This window comes from Mesoplodon bidens (genome assembly GCF_964165515.1).
Source record: "Mesoplodon bidens genome assembly, chromosome: 13".
Classification (NCBI taxonomy): domain Eukaryota; kingdom Metazoa; phylum Chordata; class Mammalia; order Artiodactyla; family Ziphiidae; genus Mesoplodon; species Mesoplodon bidens.
Genome location: NC_138169.1, coordinates 73,678,187 through 73,696,854, shown reverse-complemented (window position 1 = coordinate 73,696,854; position 18,668 = coordinate 73,678,187). Strand labels below are relative to the sequence as shown.

The following is an 18,668-nucleotide window of genomic DNA, read 5'->3' as shown; positions in this document are numbered from 1 at the left end:
TTCTATTATTGATTTCTATTATTATTCTACGCCTAATATTTAGATATATCAGAAGAATAAAACACTTAATTTTAAGCTGCTTTTCTAACGTAAGAAAGGATAATTCTAAGTAGTTTTTTTTTTTTTTTTTTTTTTTTTGCGGTACGCGGGCCTCTCACTGTTGTGGCCTCTCCCGATGTGGAGCACAGGCTCCGGATGCGCAGGCTCAGCGGCCATGGCTCACGGGCCCAGCCGCTCCGTGGCATGTGGGATCTTCCTGCACCGGGGCGCAAACCCGTGTCCCCTGCATCAGCAGGCGGACTCTCAACCACTGCACCACCAGGGAAGCCCCTAAGTAGTTTTTAACAGTTGCTAAATCTCCCCTAAAAAGGCATCCTCGTGCCTGTACACCAAAGGCTACATCCTCACAAAGGTCTACGCCTGAGGAAATTTCTTAGGCCTAATAATAAAAGCAATGATAAAAAATAATGAAGAAAATAGTAAAAAGCGGCTCTTTACCATTGTGTGCGTACTTTTTAGGCACTATCTCCTTTATTAAATATCAAAAACACATGATCTCATTTATTCTCAAAGCAGCCCTATGATGTATAACTGTCACCCCAGTTTTACAAATGAGGAGCTGAGCCCAGCAGGGGAAGGTAACTTGCCCAGGAGCTGGTTATGCAGGGCAACCAGGAGCCCCACCAGGTCTGGCCTGCGAGTCTCCAGAGCCCATGGTTCGAGCCATTAGAGACACAAAGAAATAAAAGATGGCCCCTCTTCCAGCAACTGTGGGGTCAATGTCAGAGCTACTGGGCTTTCGATGTCTTTTTGCTTCTTTCTGTCTCTTTACCCCAGCCTCACTGAAATAGCAGACATCATCCTTCTGACTCAAGTATTCAATATCATTTAGTTAAGAACCAACCACGTGTGGGACATGGTGGGAAGTGTTCTCATCTCTATCATTGTACGTAAATCCTGGAAAACAACCTTACCAAGTGAGGATTCCTCTCTCCTAATGAGAGATGAGGAGCCTGTGGGGAGTGCAAGTTCTTTGGGGGGGTGCTTCTCCAGGGTTGGAAAAGATGTAAGTGGTAGGACCCAGGTCCACCATCACTAAGTAGAGGGAGGGAGAAGGGAATGAAATAACATTTGCTGGTACAGAGAACACGACTTGTGCTTCTGACCCCTTGGCTTGCTCTTAGCCTAGTGACGGAGCAGGCAGGTGGGTAGGGGGCTTAGTGTCTGTTTGAAAGCTCAGTGAAGGGTTGTACTGCTGCCCAGTGCATCCACAGGCTGTTGCAGAAGCTGGCATACAGTAAGCACTCAATAAAGATTTGTGCAATGAATACAACAAAAATGTTTTTTTAAATGCCCCCCCCCAAAATCGAGTTTACATATGTTTAGAGCTAATAAAAGTTGAAAAAAACCTTGGATGTATTAAAATTTACAGAAATGTGGCCAAGGTGTTAAACTGAAAGAAGTCTAAGTAATTTGGAGTATTACAAGTGGAAAGCTGTATCTGAGAGTTAGCTACGGGCCAATAATATCTATCTGCCCCCATTACTTTTTCAGTCCTTCATGAAGTAATTTAAAATACATCTGGTAGAGGCTACACATAGGATCTCACCAAGTATTAAAATATCAGTGCCATATTTTAGCTCTGAACATGATAGAAAACAGATGTCGTATATAGCGATCTAAGTTCGGAGCACATAAGACACCATTGTGATTGAAAGGAAGAAATCAGGACCAATTATAACGAGTCTAATGGTAATATTGTTCTTTGGGAAGCTACACGAATCAGAAGATCTTATTTAGAGCATTTCTGGAAGTACAGTAGTTTTTAATATCACAACTATACAGATGATAAAAATTAATTCATCCTGAAGAGGAAAAAAACCCTCTTTTCTATTAAATACCTGAGCAGCTTAATATTTTCGAAATTTCAGTACAAAAAACAAAGCAACTGCAAAAACTCACTGAATAGTAGTCTCCATTAATTCACAGAATTCAGTCTTTCTACACATAGCTCTTCTGGATATTAAATATAAAAGGTTGAGGAAATTTACCTAATTTGGTGATATTTAAACTCCAGAAGTAGTTTTATATTACACACATACACTCACACTGAATCTCTGAATTGTAAAAATTTTCTTTCCTAATTGGAACATGATTGGCAACCTTTAGGCTTCTTTTTAATCATGTTGCTTCTACTGGGTTCGTGTCTCATAGAAAAAATTAAGCTCTTGTTTTAATTATATTTTACCTTATTTTTTTTTAAAGAAAAACTTGCATAGAAAAGCTAAAATATGGTATTTGGATGACTTTCTTTTTGTTTCCCTCAAACATCCCAAAATGAAACAAGTCCAGATTTTGTTACCACTAGTCACAGTGTTTAAAAATTTGGGGCACATTAGGAAGCTACCCAACCATTTCTCCTCTTAAAAGGAATTTCATAATAAAAATTTAACAGATGTCACTCAATGTGAGTCTGTTGTGATAATATATCTATCTAGTTATCAATAACAATTATTACCCCCCCAAAAAAAGAAAAACTTACTCTAAAATAAAATTCTTCATTCCACTTTGGGTTCAGCGTCTGGAAGAGAAATCATCTTGTAATTTATTTTACAGTCTTTGAAACATTAACAGTTACTAGTACAATGCAGTCCACACAGTTGCTTAAACTTTTTCTCCCCCCCCCACTAAAAAAACAGCTAAGAGATTTTCAAAATGGCAATAAAGGAAGCATTTAGTCAATTATCTGAGACTATTCTATCAATCAAACTAGATGGGGATGGGATGTATTTATGAAACAGATGATTCACAGGTAAGAAACCATAAATTTCATGCTATCAACCAGAAGGAATAACGTCAGGGACCTACAAAGAGCCATCATCGTGAAAACAAAGATATTCTTCAAGAAATTAACACTGATAGGATTATTCTATCAAGAAGGAAATGAACTTTGCTTATTTCCCTCAACCTGCTACAAATCTCTTGGAGAGCGATGAAGCAGGTGGAAGAAGGGTGACAGTGTCCACTATTTAGACAAAAACTGAAATCTGAAGACATTTTATAAAGAACAATATTGATGCTCAGATTATATAACATGAGAAAACTCTGCCAGTTATAAATCAAAACTGAACTCTTTTCCCCCAAATAACCAGGTTTAAAAATATTCATCCACCTATCCTTCCATCCTCCTCTCTACCCATCCACACCCATCCATCCATCCATCCATCCATCTCCACATCAATCCATATAAACATACATCTCACAAGGACATGGAAAGATACTTTTGTCCTCAGCTTGGATAAAAGATGGACTACCAAACAGCCTTTGAAACTAAGATGAAACATACTATGGGAGAATACATTTACACATGTGTTTGTGCATTTGGACATGCATCATACTCTGAAATAAACACCTCTCTCAAAAAGTCTATGTAAAAATTTGAGACTGAAAAATCACCACCTCACCAAGAACTACAGTATTTTAAAGTTAGAATGCTATTTGTCTTTATCAATCTATTTCCTTTAAAAACTAGTGCAGGAAGCAGCAGCAAAATAATAGCAACACAAAGCACCATAAAAAAATAAACTGAATTTGTACAACATTGAACTGGCATTAAAGAAAGAAAAATCAGCAATTTCCCCACCCACAACTCCACGGGGCGTTTAACCCTAAATAAAGGGGTTTCACACTTCTAGCTGTGAATGAGCCGGGGATGGTAACGAGTGAGAGGGCTGGGAGGAGGAATGGGGAGAGGTGGGAGCAGGCCCAGGTCCGCCACGGGCTGCAGCCGGTCCGGAGCCCAGCTTCACGGAAATGCAGAGGGGGAGAGGCAAAGGACAGGTGAGGGAAGGAAACGGACAGGTGAGACCACAACACGCATGAAGGACCAGGCACCCGGCCCCGAGGAGAGGACGATGAAAACAGTTCTTAAACCCGGGCGCAGCACAGAAATACTAACCAGGAGGCTGGCTGCCGAGCGAGGCAGACAGCGCAGCCCCGGCTGCGGAGCGACACCCTCTACCGTGGAGCGGAGGGAGGAGGACCTCCCCTCGGAAGGAAACACATTTCAGGATCCCCGACTGCCGGCTTTGGTGGCTTTGGTGGCTTCTCTGCTCCCTCCGCGTCTGGCAGGCAATCAGGTCCCCGACTGCCTTCCCTGCAAGGCGGGCCTCCCGCCCCGCTGGAAACTCAACCAGCGGCAGCGCCCAACAGGGAACAATGGCCTCCGTCCTTCACAGGAATCCTCCCCACTCATCAAAATACCGGCTCCTGTTCGCTAAACTGATTTTCAGTGCCAGTCGGAATGCCAGGTGGAAGGCACGCTAGACTGCTGTGTCTTCCTTACAGAAAATGACCTGGCCGTAGACCCCTGGCGTCTGCACGACGGCAGGAGAATGGCCATTTTTTAAAAGCCGTCACGCTCTCCAGGAACTGCTTATCACACAGAGTGTTAAGACTGTTTACCCCGCAAAGGTGGGGAGGGAAAAATAATAGTAATCTGTAAGTAATACTGAAGCACAGATAAGAACAGTACTTCTGATAGAAAACATGCATCTTCAATAAATGCTCCAAATATGGAGTAAATATATGTTTTAATATATTTTATAGATAGATATACAGAAACATGGAGATAGATAAATTAGGATATAATTATGGATATAAATCTATGTTCTAATATATTTTATAGATGTATATAAAAACATGGAGATAGATGAGTTAAGATATACTTATGGATATATGTTTTAGTATATTTTATAGATGTATATAAAAATATGGAGACAGATGAATTAAGGTATAATTATGGAAACAAATCTTTAATGAAATCATGGGTGTAAAATTTAGAAAAGTGAAACATACACACACACAAATGTGTAGTTTTACTGTTAATATTTTTTATTTGTTTTTGTGTAGCTAAGCAGTATTTTGCTTCCTTTGGTAATACCTGTTTTAAGTTAAACCATTCCCTTTGTGTCTACCAAATCCACAAGCCACTCCATTTCATTAAATGTATTTTAAATTGCTTTAAATTTCTTTTCATAAACAAGCCAACAAGAACAAGTCCTTGTTTTGCTTTATTCTTTGCAGGGAAAAAAATTCCTACTTGTAATAATGCATATTTTAATACTGTTTTTATAGTCACTTAACTAAAAGCCAAAACTGGTATCTTGGGTTAACACTGAACAGTCTGAATTGAATTTATAGATTTCATACTGAGAGATGCTTAAAATGCAAATATTGCCATCTTAAAATATAAACTTCTACAGAGCTCAAAGACATAATTTAATGAGATTTAATTATGACTTAAAAGATGTTTAATTAAGGATGGACCTTACCTTTTTAATTGTTTTTGTCTGTACCAAAGCAAGTTCTCTATTCTCATCTGCTACGTACAATGAAAGTTTCACATATGGATCACTGTAAGAAAAAATAGGATTATACTTTTCATTTTAAAAATACAAAAAGGAAAGTAGCCATAACCTAACTGAAAATGCGAAAATATCACTTAATGACCAGCTTGTGTAAATTTCACAAACTAAGCAGTAACATTTTCAACATGCTTATAACTAGGTAAATATACTGAGGAAAGTTTCTATCACCTAGAACCAAGGATGTTTATTTAAAAGCAAAACTAACATCAAACTCGTATTCTAATTTTAAAGATCATCTTCTCTATTCTTAATTCAAAACAATTAATCTCCCATAGTATTTTTTCTAAACACAATCAGATTCTGAAAAGATTACAAGAAAAATTATGAAAAGGAATATAAAATTTGTTCAGACTAGTAAAATCTAGCTAGAAAATTTAGTTTGCATCTTATTTATATTCTGATTTTCATTACGTTGGTAAAAATTATTTTTCTTTCAGTAGAGATAAAAAGGCATTGTTCATCTAAGTCAACATATATCTTATAGATTAAAACAAAAACATACACACAAAAAATTAAAGCCCAGTATGTCAACAGAGTTGCCCAAAGTTACAGATTTTAGTAAAGTCTTGATTAAATTTCAGGTTTCCTGACTACAAGTTCCAGAGTTCCTATCATTTCCTTGGGAAACTGAAAACTTTTAGCCAGAAGTATATTGAAAGGATTACTTAATGTGAATTATCTACTAAGAGCTTGGTAAGTCCACTCCTCACACGTTCCGGAGTTGCTAACACTGGGATAGCTCAAATCTAGTTAAACTATAAGAATTTGGGATCCAGGTTCTTCTGTTTTACACTTGAGATCCTTAAAGTCATAGGAAGGGCCTTCATGTATTCAATCCCCAAATTTTCACTCATCTAATTATCGAGAGTGGATGATTTATTTCTATCCAATTTGAGAGTTATCCTTTAGTAGTTATACATACCACGACTATTAACCCTTATTTTGCAACTTCCAGGGTATTTCTAAAGATTATACAGAGTATCATAAAATGCTTAAGACTATATTGGTGTATATTAGATAGCTCAACAAATATGCCGTGAAATCCCTTAAGGAAAGAGAACGGTGTGATAAAATGAAAAGTTTAGTACTAACAGGACTATACTTGATATCCAAAAAACAGAAATCAAAAGTCAGTGAAGGGTTTCCCTGGTGGCGCAGTGGTTGGGAGTCCGCCTGCCGATGCAGGGGACGTGGGTTCGTGCCCCGGTCTGGGAGGATCCCACGTGCCGCGGAGCGGCTGGGCCCGTGAGCCATGGCCGCTAGGCCTGTGCGTCCAGAGCCTGTGCTCCACGGCGGGGGAGGCCACGGCAGTGGGAGGCCCGCGTACCGCAAAAAGAAAAAAAAAAAAAACCAGTCAGTGAAAAATATTGTTGGTGTCTATGTGTAGTATTTATTACCCGTAAGATGCATCTCAGTGGAAGCTACACCCCATCTCCTTAAATAAACACACAAAAAAACACTAGAATTTTCTCAGTTATATTCTGAGTAAATATTTTTATTTTTAACATTCTGGTTTACAAGAAGGTATTAGTCAACCCTTTGTCACTTAACCATAAACCACAGATGCTCTTTCACTAAAGAACATCTAACCAGATGTACCTACTTCTCCTTACTTGGACACCCTCAGCCTCAGAATAAAAATGAACCAAGAACCAGAACCTAATCTAGGTCTAAAGACCCCAAGAACGCCTTCCTAATCAGAGCCATGGTCTGGGTCTGATCAGGAGTATAATTCTAGGTCAGTGGTTCTCAGACTTGAACATATCACAACTGCCTGGGGGCGGGAGTAGTTAAAACACAGATTGCTGGGCCCCAACCCCAAATACCCCCAAAAGATCTAGTAGGTCTGGGGTGGGACCATAGAATTTGCATCTCAAATAAACGCCCAGTGATGTTGGTGCTCCTGAGTCAGGAATCACACTCTGAGAACCACTGTTCTACATGGTATTTGAAAAGAGTATTTTCTAGTTATAGAAACCCATTTTCTATTTCCAGCCACCAAGCTATTGCTAAAAAGAGCTCACGGCCTGATATCTGTTATCTCAATAGGCTCCCAGTACGCCATGGAGGTGCATGCACGCTCGTACACACACACACACACACACACACACACACACACACACACACATTACAGAGAAGACACAAAACTCTGCTGACCGCCATCGCTTCTTTTCATGCCCCCTGGCTGTCACGACTGCTGCCTATTATATAACTTCAATAAAGAGCTAGACACTCACTTTAATGGAACATCCACATTCTTCCTCTAATCATTTACTGACCTCAGTTTATATTCCCTGAATAGTTCACAGTGAGTGACACATGCAGTTGGGGGTTGAGGGTGGGGTCTCTGAGGCTGGGACAATGTCCCCCAGCTGTGACAAGGCAGACATGTCTGGGCCTGTCTTGAGTGTTCATCCAGGCAGAAGTAGGTACTATGGTGACTATGTGAAAGATTAACCAGGAAACTTCCTGGAAGAAAATTCAAGGTGAACAGAGAACCAAAGGCCAAGGGTGGGAGCTGGTGAAAGGACAGTAGGAGCAAGTTCAAGGGACGGGAGCACAGGGCTTGAGATGGGCTGGTGAAAGGATGGTAGGGTGTAAGTTCAAGAGTGGGGGGGCTGGAGTGGGGAGGGGAGCCAGCTGTCCAGATCTGTCTCCCTTTCCAAGGGTACAGCAGTACCACTCCCATCAACAAATGTTTACAGAACACCGACTACACTCCCAGGAGTGGGCAACAAAAAGGATTAAACAAAAAAGGATCAAAGGTCAAAAATGGACACTCATAAATAAAGAAGATGTGGTACATATATACAATGGAATACTACTTGGCCATTAAAAAAAAACCCAAAATAATGCCATTTGCAGCAACATGGATGCAGCTAGGGGTTATCATACTAAGTGAAGTCAGTCAGAAAAAGAAAGACAAATACCATATGATGTCACTTATATGTGGAATCTAAAATATGACACCAATGAACCTATCTATGAAACAGAATCGGGTGCACAGAGAATAGACTGGTGGTTGCCAAGGGGTGGGGTGTGGGGAGGGATGGAGTGGGAGATTGGGGTTAGCAGATGCAAACTATTATATATAGAATGGATAAACACAAGGTCCTACTGTACAGCACAGGGAACTATAGTCAATATCCTGTGAGAAACCATATATTTTCAAATGGAAAACATGAAAAAGAATGTATATGTACATATAACTGAGTCACTTTGCTGTACAGCAGTAATTAACACAACGTTGTAAATCAACTATACTTTAATAAAAAATAAAATGTGTTTAAAAAGATAGTTAGGGCTTCCCTGGTGGCGCAGTGGTTGAGAGTCCACCTGCCGATGCAGGGGACACGGGTTTGTGCCCCGGTCCGGGAAGATCCCACGTGCCGCGGAGCGGCTGGGCCCGTGAGCCATGGCCGCTGAGCCTGCGCGTCCGGAGCCTGTGCTCCGCGATGGGAGAGGCCACAACAGTGAGAGGCCCGTGTACCACAAAACAAACAAAACAAAACAAAAAAGATAGTTAAAAAAAAAAGAGGACACTCATGAATGGCCTCCCCTAGCTCAGCTGAGTAAGGATGACAACATCTTCCCATTTCACCAAGGGGAAGGCTGGAGCAGAAAGCTGTGATACAAACAGGGCATCAAGCATCAGAAAATGAGCAGGAAGATGCCAGAGCAGCCTGAGCAGCAATCAGTTCTACCCCAACTATTAGCACAACTGAAACCAGCACCACCATGACCGTCACCACTGCCACCAGCCCAGCACCCAACCATCATCAAGCATCCATGCTGCACCTGGCAAATGTTTATATGCAGTATCTCATTCCACCCTCACCACAAGCTTATGAAGTTGGCACGTTTTTCAGATGAGAAAATGAGACAGAAATCAAGCAGCTTGTCCCACGTTAAACAGGAAGCAGGGGAGATGGGAAGGAACACAGGCATGCTTGCTCCAGAATCCCACCCTCTGAGTGCGTGGATCCAGCCTTGCTGCAATACACTATGCTGACCACCAAGAGACCTAGCTGGAAGAAATGTCTAGGGGCAGGAGTTCCCCAAATTCTGGAAAACATTTTGTGCCGTAACTGCTATTATGACCTAATTTTTATCGGATTATCTTATCCAAGTCTGGTGGAGGAACAAGACTCTTGGGCTAAGTGTCTACCTTTAAGGAAGGTCACACCTTTGAGATCTTATCTCCTTTTCAACACTCCAAAGAGCCAGCTGTGTGACCTTGGACAAGCCACTTGAGCAGGCTGAACCTCGATTTTTGTATCTCGAAAAACAAGTGGTTGGGGCTTCCCTGGTGGCGCAGTGGCTGAGAGTCCGCCTGCCGATGCAGGGGACATGGGTTCATGCCCCGGTCCGGGAAGATCCCACATGCCGCAGAGCGGCTGGGCCTGTGAGCCATGGCCACTGAGCCTGCGCGTCCGGAGCCTGTGCTCCGCAACGGGAGAGGCCACAACAGTGAGAGGCCCACGCCACAAAGAAAACAAACGAACAAACAAGTGGTTGGACTAAATCAGTGGTTTTCAAACTGCAGACTCGACAGAGCCTTAGTTCTGCGTAACTATCTCAGGATAACTACAGGCTACCATTTCCACCTTAATCTGTTTTATATATGGGTTGTTCATGTTAGAATATTTTTGGACAGGGTTCTATAACTTAAAAAAATGAAGTTTAAAGCCAGTGGACTGGATGATCCCTTTTGGTTAGGATATTCTGAATCTCAGAAGAATTCAGACTCACTTCTCTTCATTCCTAATAACAATAGCCCAGCCCATCCTAAGTAAACACGGATTGGCTTCCTAAAGATATGGCAGGAAGAGGGGATAACACCCTATCCTCTGCACCAGGGCAGGAAGGGTGAAGCCCACAGTTGTATGAGAACCCCCCGCCCCCCCGCCTTGATCATCACTGGGCTGGTATCTTCTTACACACATTACCAGCTCTAACGAACTTACCTATGAGGTATCAAAAACATATCACCTGAGCAATAACCAAAACAAAAGGCAGGCAGGTGTGCATGTGTGTTGGGGGAGGGGCAAGGCTGAGGGACAGCAAGCCTCATCACCAGCTTCTTTTCAAAAGCTTGCTTGTTGTTTTAACCCCTGACGGCCTTCATCTGAGTGTGATGCTCCGCAGCAGTGGTGAGAGGAAGAATTCAGTTCCCAGAGACTTTTTCACACTGACTTGAGCCGTCTGATAGAGGCAGCCGTTCTGGAAGAAGCTTCTGCCCTCTGAAGCTTTACTTCTCAGATCTCACACTCTCCACACCTTTACTATGAAAGGCTGGCCAAATCTTGAGGTCAATGGTAGGTTATGTTCAAGACTTACCTCCCCCCAGCTAGACCACCAGAAGGTTTAGGAAAGACACATAAAAAGCTCATCAGCAGCTTCTATTATGGGGAGTAGACACAGGGTACAGCTATAGGGGCAGAGGTTCTGGTTTTCATGTTACTCCCTGTACACTGAAGATTTTTGTTGCTGTTATTACCCAGTAATACATAATACTTTTATAATTTAAAAACAACCAGGAGGGCCATGGAGGGACGTAGGCAAGAAGACCATCTATCTCCTCGGCTGGCACTTCTTCATTTGGTGCCTTTGACCATCTCCACCGGAGTCTCAAATCTCAACTTCACCAACTCTCTAAGTGACCTTCCGACAGTCACCTAACCACTCTTAACTTCAGGTGGTTCATGAATGAAACGGGAATGATAATTCCTAACTCAGAGCATCATTGTAAGGACCAGAGAATATTATGTATTAATATTAGTAGCCACTTCAGCACCAAATACACAGTATGAGTGCCCTACTAATGACAGCTGTTGTCACTGATTCTGTTTTTTCCTCTCTTTCGAGATTTTTCGAGGTTCTCTGTTGCTCCTTCCAAGCCCCCTAACTTCTGCTGTGGATGCTGATCTAATCTGACACTGATTACCTTATAGTATAAATTGGGTGCCGGCCAACCACAGCACACTAAGTATCCCATGCTGCCTCTCAGCTCACTAAGTATTCCATGCTTCCTCATTATCCATGCTGTGTGGAAGCCCCATGGGGATCTGGGTGGAGATGATCACACTGGTAGTATTATTTACAACAAAACTCAACAGGATTCACTCTTGGCAACAGTTACTGTCCTAGTGGCTGGTGTTCAGTGCAACTCATTAACAGTACTCTCTAGGAAGCTCAAGGCTTTGTGGATTAGAAGAGAAATGCTGTTTTCCAAACCTTTTGTTTTCTCTGCATAGTGAAGGTATTTGGGTACTACATTCTTTCTCTTCAGCCTTTACAAGGAGACAAACTGATATTAGGATTCAAATAACATCCTAGTATTAACTGAGTACCTGCTATATTCCAGGCAAGGACACAGGCATCTGAAATAAAAGACACTGTCCCGGCCCCATTTGAAGGGGCCACAGAAGTAAAGCGACGATGGTGACACGGTGTGCAGAGTGCCCTGGTACACAACGCTTCTAAGAGGAAGACCGCAGAACTACGGGGCGGCGTTGATCTTAACCAGGCTTCAAGAATCCACAGACGGGTCTCATGCTACCTTCGTCACCATTAAGCGAAACCAGTACAGACGAGGTCATCTCCCGGGGAGAGGTGGAAAGAAGACTTTCTGGGTTTCCCTGGTGCTCAACCTCCCGGGACACACTGAACACGCGCAATGAGAGTCCTGATGCGTCACTACTGGGGTGACCCCCTCCGTCGGAGCCAGCCAGGTGTTCCATGACAAACAACCGTTTGGAGAGGCTAGTCCTTTCGCACGGATCACTCGTTTTCATCAGGCTAGTCCTGGATGAGATTGATGTACTATTTTCAAGGCGGCAGGGCAGTGAAGGGGGAGGGGGAGGGGGAGGGGGAGAGGCAGGCGGAGGGCAGAGCTGCCTCCACAGGCAAGCGTTCAAGGGGAATGACGTTCAGACTGCGGCCAGGCTGCAATGGCACTGCCTCGTCTATCAGCTGTTCACCTGTCTCTCCAAGAGACGTGGATGTTAGGAGAACAGTGAGAACAGCCTTCGTTTTTCAACCATGCCTCCTGAGGGAGTCCTCCGCCATCACCTGAAGGAAGCAATCATTCTTTCCCATAAAATGAAGTGGCTTAACATGCTGCTGGGACAGTCTGTGAAAGGATTGTGTCTTTGTTCCCTGGGAGCAAAAAGCAGAGGTCTAATGTAGCATATTACACAACACTACAGGGCAAATTTATTTTGACTACCCCATGTATGACACACTAAACCTTAGCCAACCCAGAGAAAATTTCACTGGAAAACCTGTGTTGTTGAAGGTTTCCTCATACCTTTCCACTTTTACTATCATAGTTAGTGTTATATAAATTATTGGTATCTGTAATAAAGAAATAATGCAAAACACTTACAAAGCAATAAGAAAAAAAATTACCTAGAAAGTGTGAGAGAATAAAACACATGAATATATGTGATAACATCAAAACTGAAGTTCTCATCTAACAGGTGGTCCCAGATGCAAAAATAGCTAACACTTTCTAAAGAGAGGCAGACATTTTAATACTCTACTACTGCAAAGAAATTATCACAAGTGTTTCTGGAAAGCAGTATGCCAGGAGGTATCAAAACATTCAAGGAATTGATGCCTCTGATTCAACAAATCTATTTGTAAGGATTAATCCCAAAGAAATAATCAGAGATGCAGGCAAATATTTATCTGCAAAAGATACTCATTACAGCATCATATATAAGAAAACACTGGAAGCAACTTTCCAGTCCAAGAGAGAAGTGATTAAATTATGGTATAATCAGGCGCTACAATATTATAAACCATTAAAGCATCTTTTCAAAGAATATTATTAATTGGGAGAAAATATGCATAGTATAACATTAAGGAATAAGCATGATCTAAAAATGTGACTAATTCTATATAGTCACATTTTTTTGTTGTTGTTAGTCAGTAATGCTTACAGTTTATTTACATGGGTAGCACTTAAAATCTGTTATGCTTTCATGGTTACATGTTCCACACTAAGCATATATATATATATATATATATATATATATACACACACACACACGCACGAAAGCAACTGACACATAGCTAAAGTTAATAGTTGTTCTCTCTAGATTACAACTTTATGTATTATGTTTATTTTCTTCTTTGTGGTTTTTATTTTTCTCTAAATTTTCTACTGTGAGCAAGTACTACTTTTATAAGTACAAAAATTATGAAAATAACAATAATAGTTACACATACGCTACAACTATAACATACTCTTCAGTGAGCCATGGAACCCTGTAATTTCATGGCTAGCCTAAAACCTTAATAACAAACCCAAAAGAGCTTCAGATGTTTTTTCTACCCAGAAAATTGCCTTAAATGGGTGACTACTGAAGATATTTGAAAGAAATATGCACATATATGCTAGCCCTTGACATTTACTGAAAGGCATGAATTACACTTTGAAATACATCACTTGTCACCAACACTGACAATGAGTTGCTCTTAAATATGTATGACCTTTCAACAAATGCAAGAAAGCAATGGGTCTACTACAGACAGATGCATTTTTACCTTTGTCCAAGGTAGGTAAAGAGGCATTAAAACTTTATAGCTTAGGTGGAGGCATAACCCTCTCAGACTTCAAAGCTCCAGTAATCAAAACAGCATGGTACTGGCACAAAAACAGACATGTGGATCAGTGGAACAGAATAGAGAGCCCAGAAATAAACCCACACACCTACAGTCAATTAATCTTTGTCAAAGGAGGAAAGAATATAGAATGGGGAAAAGACAGTCTCTTCAGCAAGTAGTATTGGGAAAGCTGGACAGCCGCATGTAAATCAATGAAGTTAGAACACACCCTCACATCATACACAAAAATAAACTCAAAATGGCTAAAAGACTTCAATATAAGACATGACACCATAAAACTAGAAGAGAACACAGGCAAAACATTCTCTGACATAACTTGTAGCAATGTTTTCTTAGGTCAGTCTCCCAAGGCAACAGAAATAAAAACAAAAATAAACAAATGGGACCTAATCAAACTTACAAGCTTTTGCACAGCAAAGGACACCATAAACAAAACGACAATCTACGGACTGGGAGAAAATACTTGCAAATGATGAGACCGACAAGGGCTTAATTTCCAAAATATACAAACAGGTTGTACAACTCAATAATAAAAAGACAAACAACCCAATCAAAAAATGAGAAGGCCTAAATAGACATTTCTCCAAAGAAGACATACAGCTGACCAACAGGCACGTGAAAAGCTGCTCAACACTGCTAATCATAAGAGAAATGCAAATCAAAACTACAATGAGGTATCACCTCACACCCGTCAGAATGGCCATCATTAAAAAGTCTACAAATAACAAATGCTGAAGAGGGTGTGGAGAAAAGGGAACCCTCCTACACTGTTGGTGGGAATGTAAATTGGTACAGCCACCAAGGAAAACAGTATGGAGGTTCCTTAAAACACTAAAAATAGAGTTTGTATATAATCCTGCAATCCCACTCCTGGGCATATATCCGGAGAAAACTATAATTCGAAAAGATATATGCACCCCAATGTTCACAGCAGCACTATTTACAATAGCCAAGACATGGAAACAACCTAAATGTCCATCAGCAGATGAATGGACAAAGAAGATGTGGTACATATATACAACGGAATATTACTCACCATAAAAAGAGGGAAATAATGCCATCTGTAGCAACATGGATGCACCTAAAGGTTATCATACTAAGTGAAGTAAGTCAGAGAAAGACAAATACCACATGATATCACTTATATGTGGAATCTAAAATATGACACAAATGAACTTATTTACAAAACAGAAACAGGCGCAGAAAGCAAAGTTATGGTTACCAAAAAGGAAAGGGGGTGGGGGAAGGACAAATTAGAGTCTGCAATTAGCAGATGCCAACTATTATATATAGAATGGATAAACAACAAGGCCCTACTGTATAGCACAGTGAACTATATTCAATATCCTGTGATAAATCATAATGGAAAAGAATATGAAAAAGAATGTATATATAACTGAATCACTTTGCTGTACACCAGAAACTGACACAACATTGTATATCAACTATATATCAACTAAAAAAACCCAACAACTTTACAGCTTAGGCACATTCTGTGAAGCTGCTGAAAATATACTTTTGGATATTTCAGGAATGACTTGGCTGTTTGGAGCAGCTTGTGGTTTGCCCCTATCCCAGCACCTCTGCAGTCACCCAAGTCTTGAAATGGCTAGTCAGGACCAACTCTCTCCTTGTCCTCTGCCATCCACAACCAGTCACTTGGGGGTCCCAACCCTGGGTCCTACAGACCCTTTGGAGTCGGGGGGTGGGAGCACTGCATGTGCATCTGTTTATCTCTAACACATAAATACACAGCTCTGTTTATATCTATGTAGATATGCAGTAGCCCATGAAAATATTTAAGCCAGAAGAGTTTGTTTTTAAAACAATTTGAATTAAAACCAATGTTTTCTTATCTTCTGCTAGTATATCATTCAGTGGCAATCACTAATAGGCAAAGTTCCACCTACAAATTACTAAAATGTTCATACAGCTGTCAAAGGAAGTAAGAGCTGTGACATGCCTTTGTCTCCAGCACTTTCTATCACGTTTTTCCCATATACATGCAATCATCAGAGATTAAGAAACCACTTTTCTTTTATGTTAGTAATAGTTTAATAGAGGGACTTCCCCAGCGGTCCAGTGGTTAAGACTCCATGCTCCCAATGCAGGGGGCACGGGTTCAATCCCTGGTCAGGGAACTAAGATCCCACATGCCGCCCAGCGTGGCCTGAAAAAAAAAAAAAAATTAAAAAAAAAAAAGAGAGCCAAGAGAGATAGCAACTCACAAAGCCGTAAGGAAACAGTTAAACCAAAAACGGCTCCCTTATCAGAAACTGTTCAGTAATTAATTCCTCAAATAGAGAGTCCACCATGTGCAAAGGACTGTAGTGGACACCAAGGGGGGAGGTCAAAAAAGTGGGGGGCAGGGGGATAGAGGTAAACAGATGCTGCCCTCAAAGAGGCTGTCTACCCCTGCTCCAGAGAAACCAAAGTCAGACAACAGTGAATGCAAATAATATGCAGATGTCGCCTTTATGAAAGTTGGCTATATACATATATTAAGAACTCAAAAAAGTCAAAAATTTTTATGTGTATTAGATGATCTGAAATGCAGGGATCATCTTATGAACAGAAATAATAACTTCCAGTATCATTTATTAAGCACTTTCTGAGGGTACAGTACTGTGCGTGGTGCCTTATGTATACACCATCTCTGACCTTCAGAATAACCCTGGTAAGCAGGATGTTCGCAATCCCCATTTCATGGATAAAGAAAAGATAATATCGTAGTACATACGTGCACACGTGAAACGCTATGGAGCCATTAAAATGGTATTGATGAGGAACTTGATGTAGTTGCCTACACTTTGTTTACAAAGAAAGTTTAAAATTTTTAATTAAACTATAGTAGCAATTAAAATTAAACTGTAAAAGCATATACACCTACTGCATTATAAATATACCAAACTATAAAATAGTGCTTATTACCGCATTGATGAGACCATGAGTGATTTTTTTCTTCCTTTCATTTCTCTCTATATTCCAAATGATAGAGATGGTCACTATTTAGGCTGGAACACTGAGACTGCAAGGTGACATAGGTAGTCCCTATGGCCAGCCTCTCCGCCCCTCCCCACCAGGGAAGTCTCACTAGAAATGGTCCCAAACAAATGGCAACAACCAGAAAATTCAAGTTAAACATACCAGACTTGTGCTGATAAAGTACAGTGGGGTAAACGTTACAAATTCACCGTCAATTTCTAATTGAACAACCACCTTCCTTTTCAAGTAACAGGGTCAAGACATCTCAAAGAGCCTTTAAAGAAAGGTATATAAACACACTCAGTGGAGTAAAAAGGAATGCCCTTTCTTAGTATCCCTGTTAAGTATCCTGTTGGTGAAATATGCTTCATCACCACTGGAATAGTGTCTATTTGTGGGACCCCTGCCAGTGAAGTGATGTTTAATTACCATGTCACCACTCAGCAATTCAAATCATGCACTTGTAAGAGAAATCACCAATTTTCCAAATTGATTAGACAAGACTGCACGAAAGCGTATCTTCTGAAAATACAGTTCAGAAACACATCACAGCATGTGCACATACTCAAACCACATGCACACAGACAGGTGTTATTCAACAACCTGAAAGTGTTTACAAAGCTTAGAGGGTTTTACTGCCTAATGTAGGTGGAATACCCAAAAGTAATCCATGATGAGATGCTTTAAATGTGGATTTCTCAGATTAGAAATGGTACAAGAAAGTTAAAACTACTTTGCATGATTCCTCATGTAGTATAGTAGTCCTGTCTCTTAATATGCAATAAACATTATGGACATTATGGAAATCTTCAGCCAAATGAGACCATTATAGCAAATACTATAATTACATACATCATTCATTTCAAATTGCTGTAGGATAGTTCAGAGGTACTTTTATTTATTTTATTTTTTTAAAGATTTATTTATTAATTCTTTATTTTTATTTTGGCTGCATCAGGTCTTAGGTGTGGCACACGGGATCTTCATTGAGGCATGCGGGATCTTTAGTTGCGGTGCGCAGGCTCCTCTCCAGTTGTGGCGCGCAGGCTCCAGCGCGCATGGGCTCTGTAGTTTGCTGCACACAGGCTCTCCAGTTGAGGTGTGTGAGCGCAGTAGTTGTGGCGCACAGGCTTAGTTGCCCCACGGCATGTGGGATCTTAGTTCCCTGACCAGGGATCAAACCCGCGTCCCCTGAATCGTAAGGCGGCTTCTTTACCACTGGACCACCAGGGATGTCCGTCAGAGGTACTTTTACTCACTTTCTTCAACCTTTACTCGAGTAGTCATGTTTGTTACCTTCCGAGGACTTAGTCCAGCATAAAGTAGTAGGATCCGAACCCATAGGATCCTTACTTTAAGGACTCAGGATAACTAAAACCGCAGGAGTATATACAGGTACTCACACCAAGACTACGTAGAGCTCAAGTTCACTTTATATAAACTTTAAATAGTCCTTAAAAGCTCTGGCTGAACAAAAATCTGTATAATGAATCATTTCCGCATGACCTCCCATCACAGCCCCACAGACATGGTTTCACGAACAGAGATTTTATCTGTAAAACAAGTGTTTATAAACACACACACATATGTACACACAAACACACAAGTCCTATTGTT

General features: G+C 40.9%; 1 protein-coding gene across 4 annotated transcripts in view; it reads right to left on the bottom strand.

The window, feature by feature from the left end:
• The window catches only part of NEDD4L (NEDD4 like E3 ubiquitin protein ligase), a 350,990-nt gene that overhangs the window by 146,591 nt on the left and 185,731 nt on the right, over window positions 1-18,668 (bottom strand). For 3 of the 4 annotated variants that reach the window (XM_081253287.1, XM_081253288.1, XM_081253289.1), the window contains 2 exons: window positions 5,334-5,415; window positions 2,543-2,581 (listed from right to left, as the gene is read on the bottom strand). In XM_081253287.1, the coding sequence (XP_081109413.1) occupies window positions 2,543-2,581; window positions 5,334-5,415 (121 nt within the window). Of the gene's footprint in view, window positions 1-2,542; window positions 2,582-3,958; window positions 4,051-5,333; window positions 5,416-18,668 lie in introns of those variants that run through there. The other variant, XM_081253291.1, reaches the window with a different exon arrangement.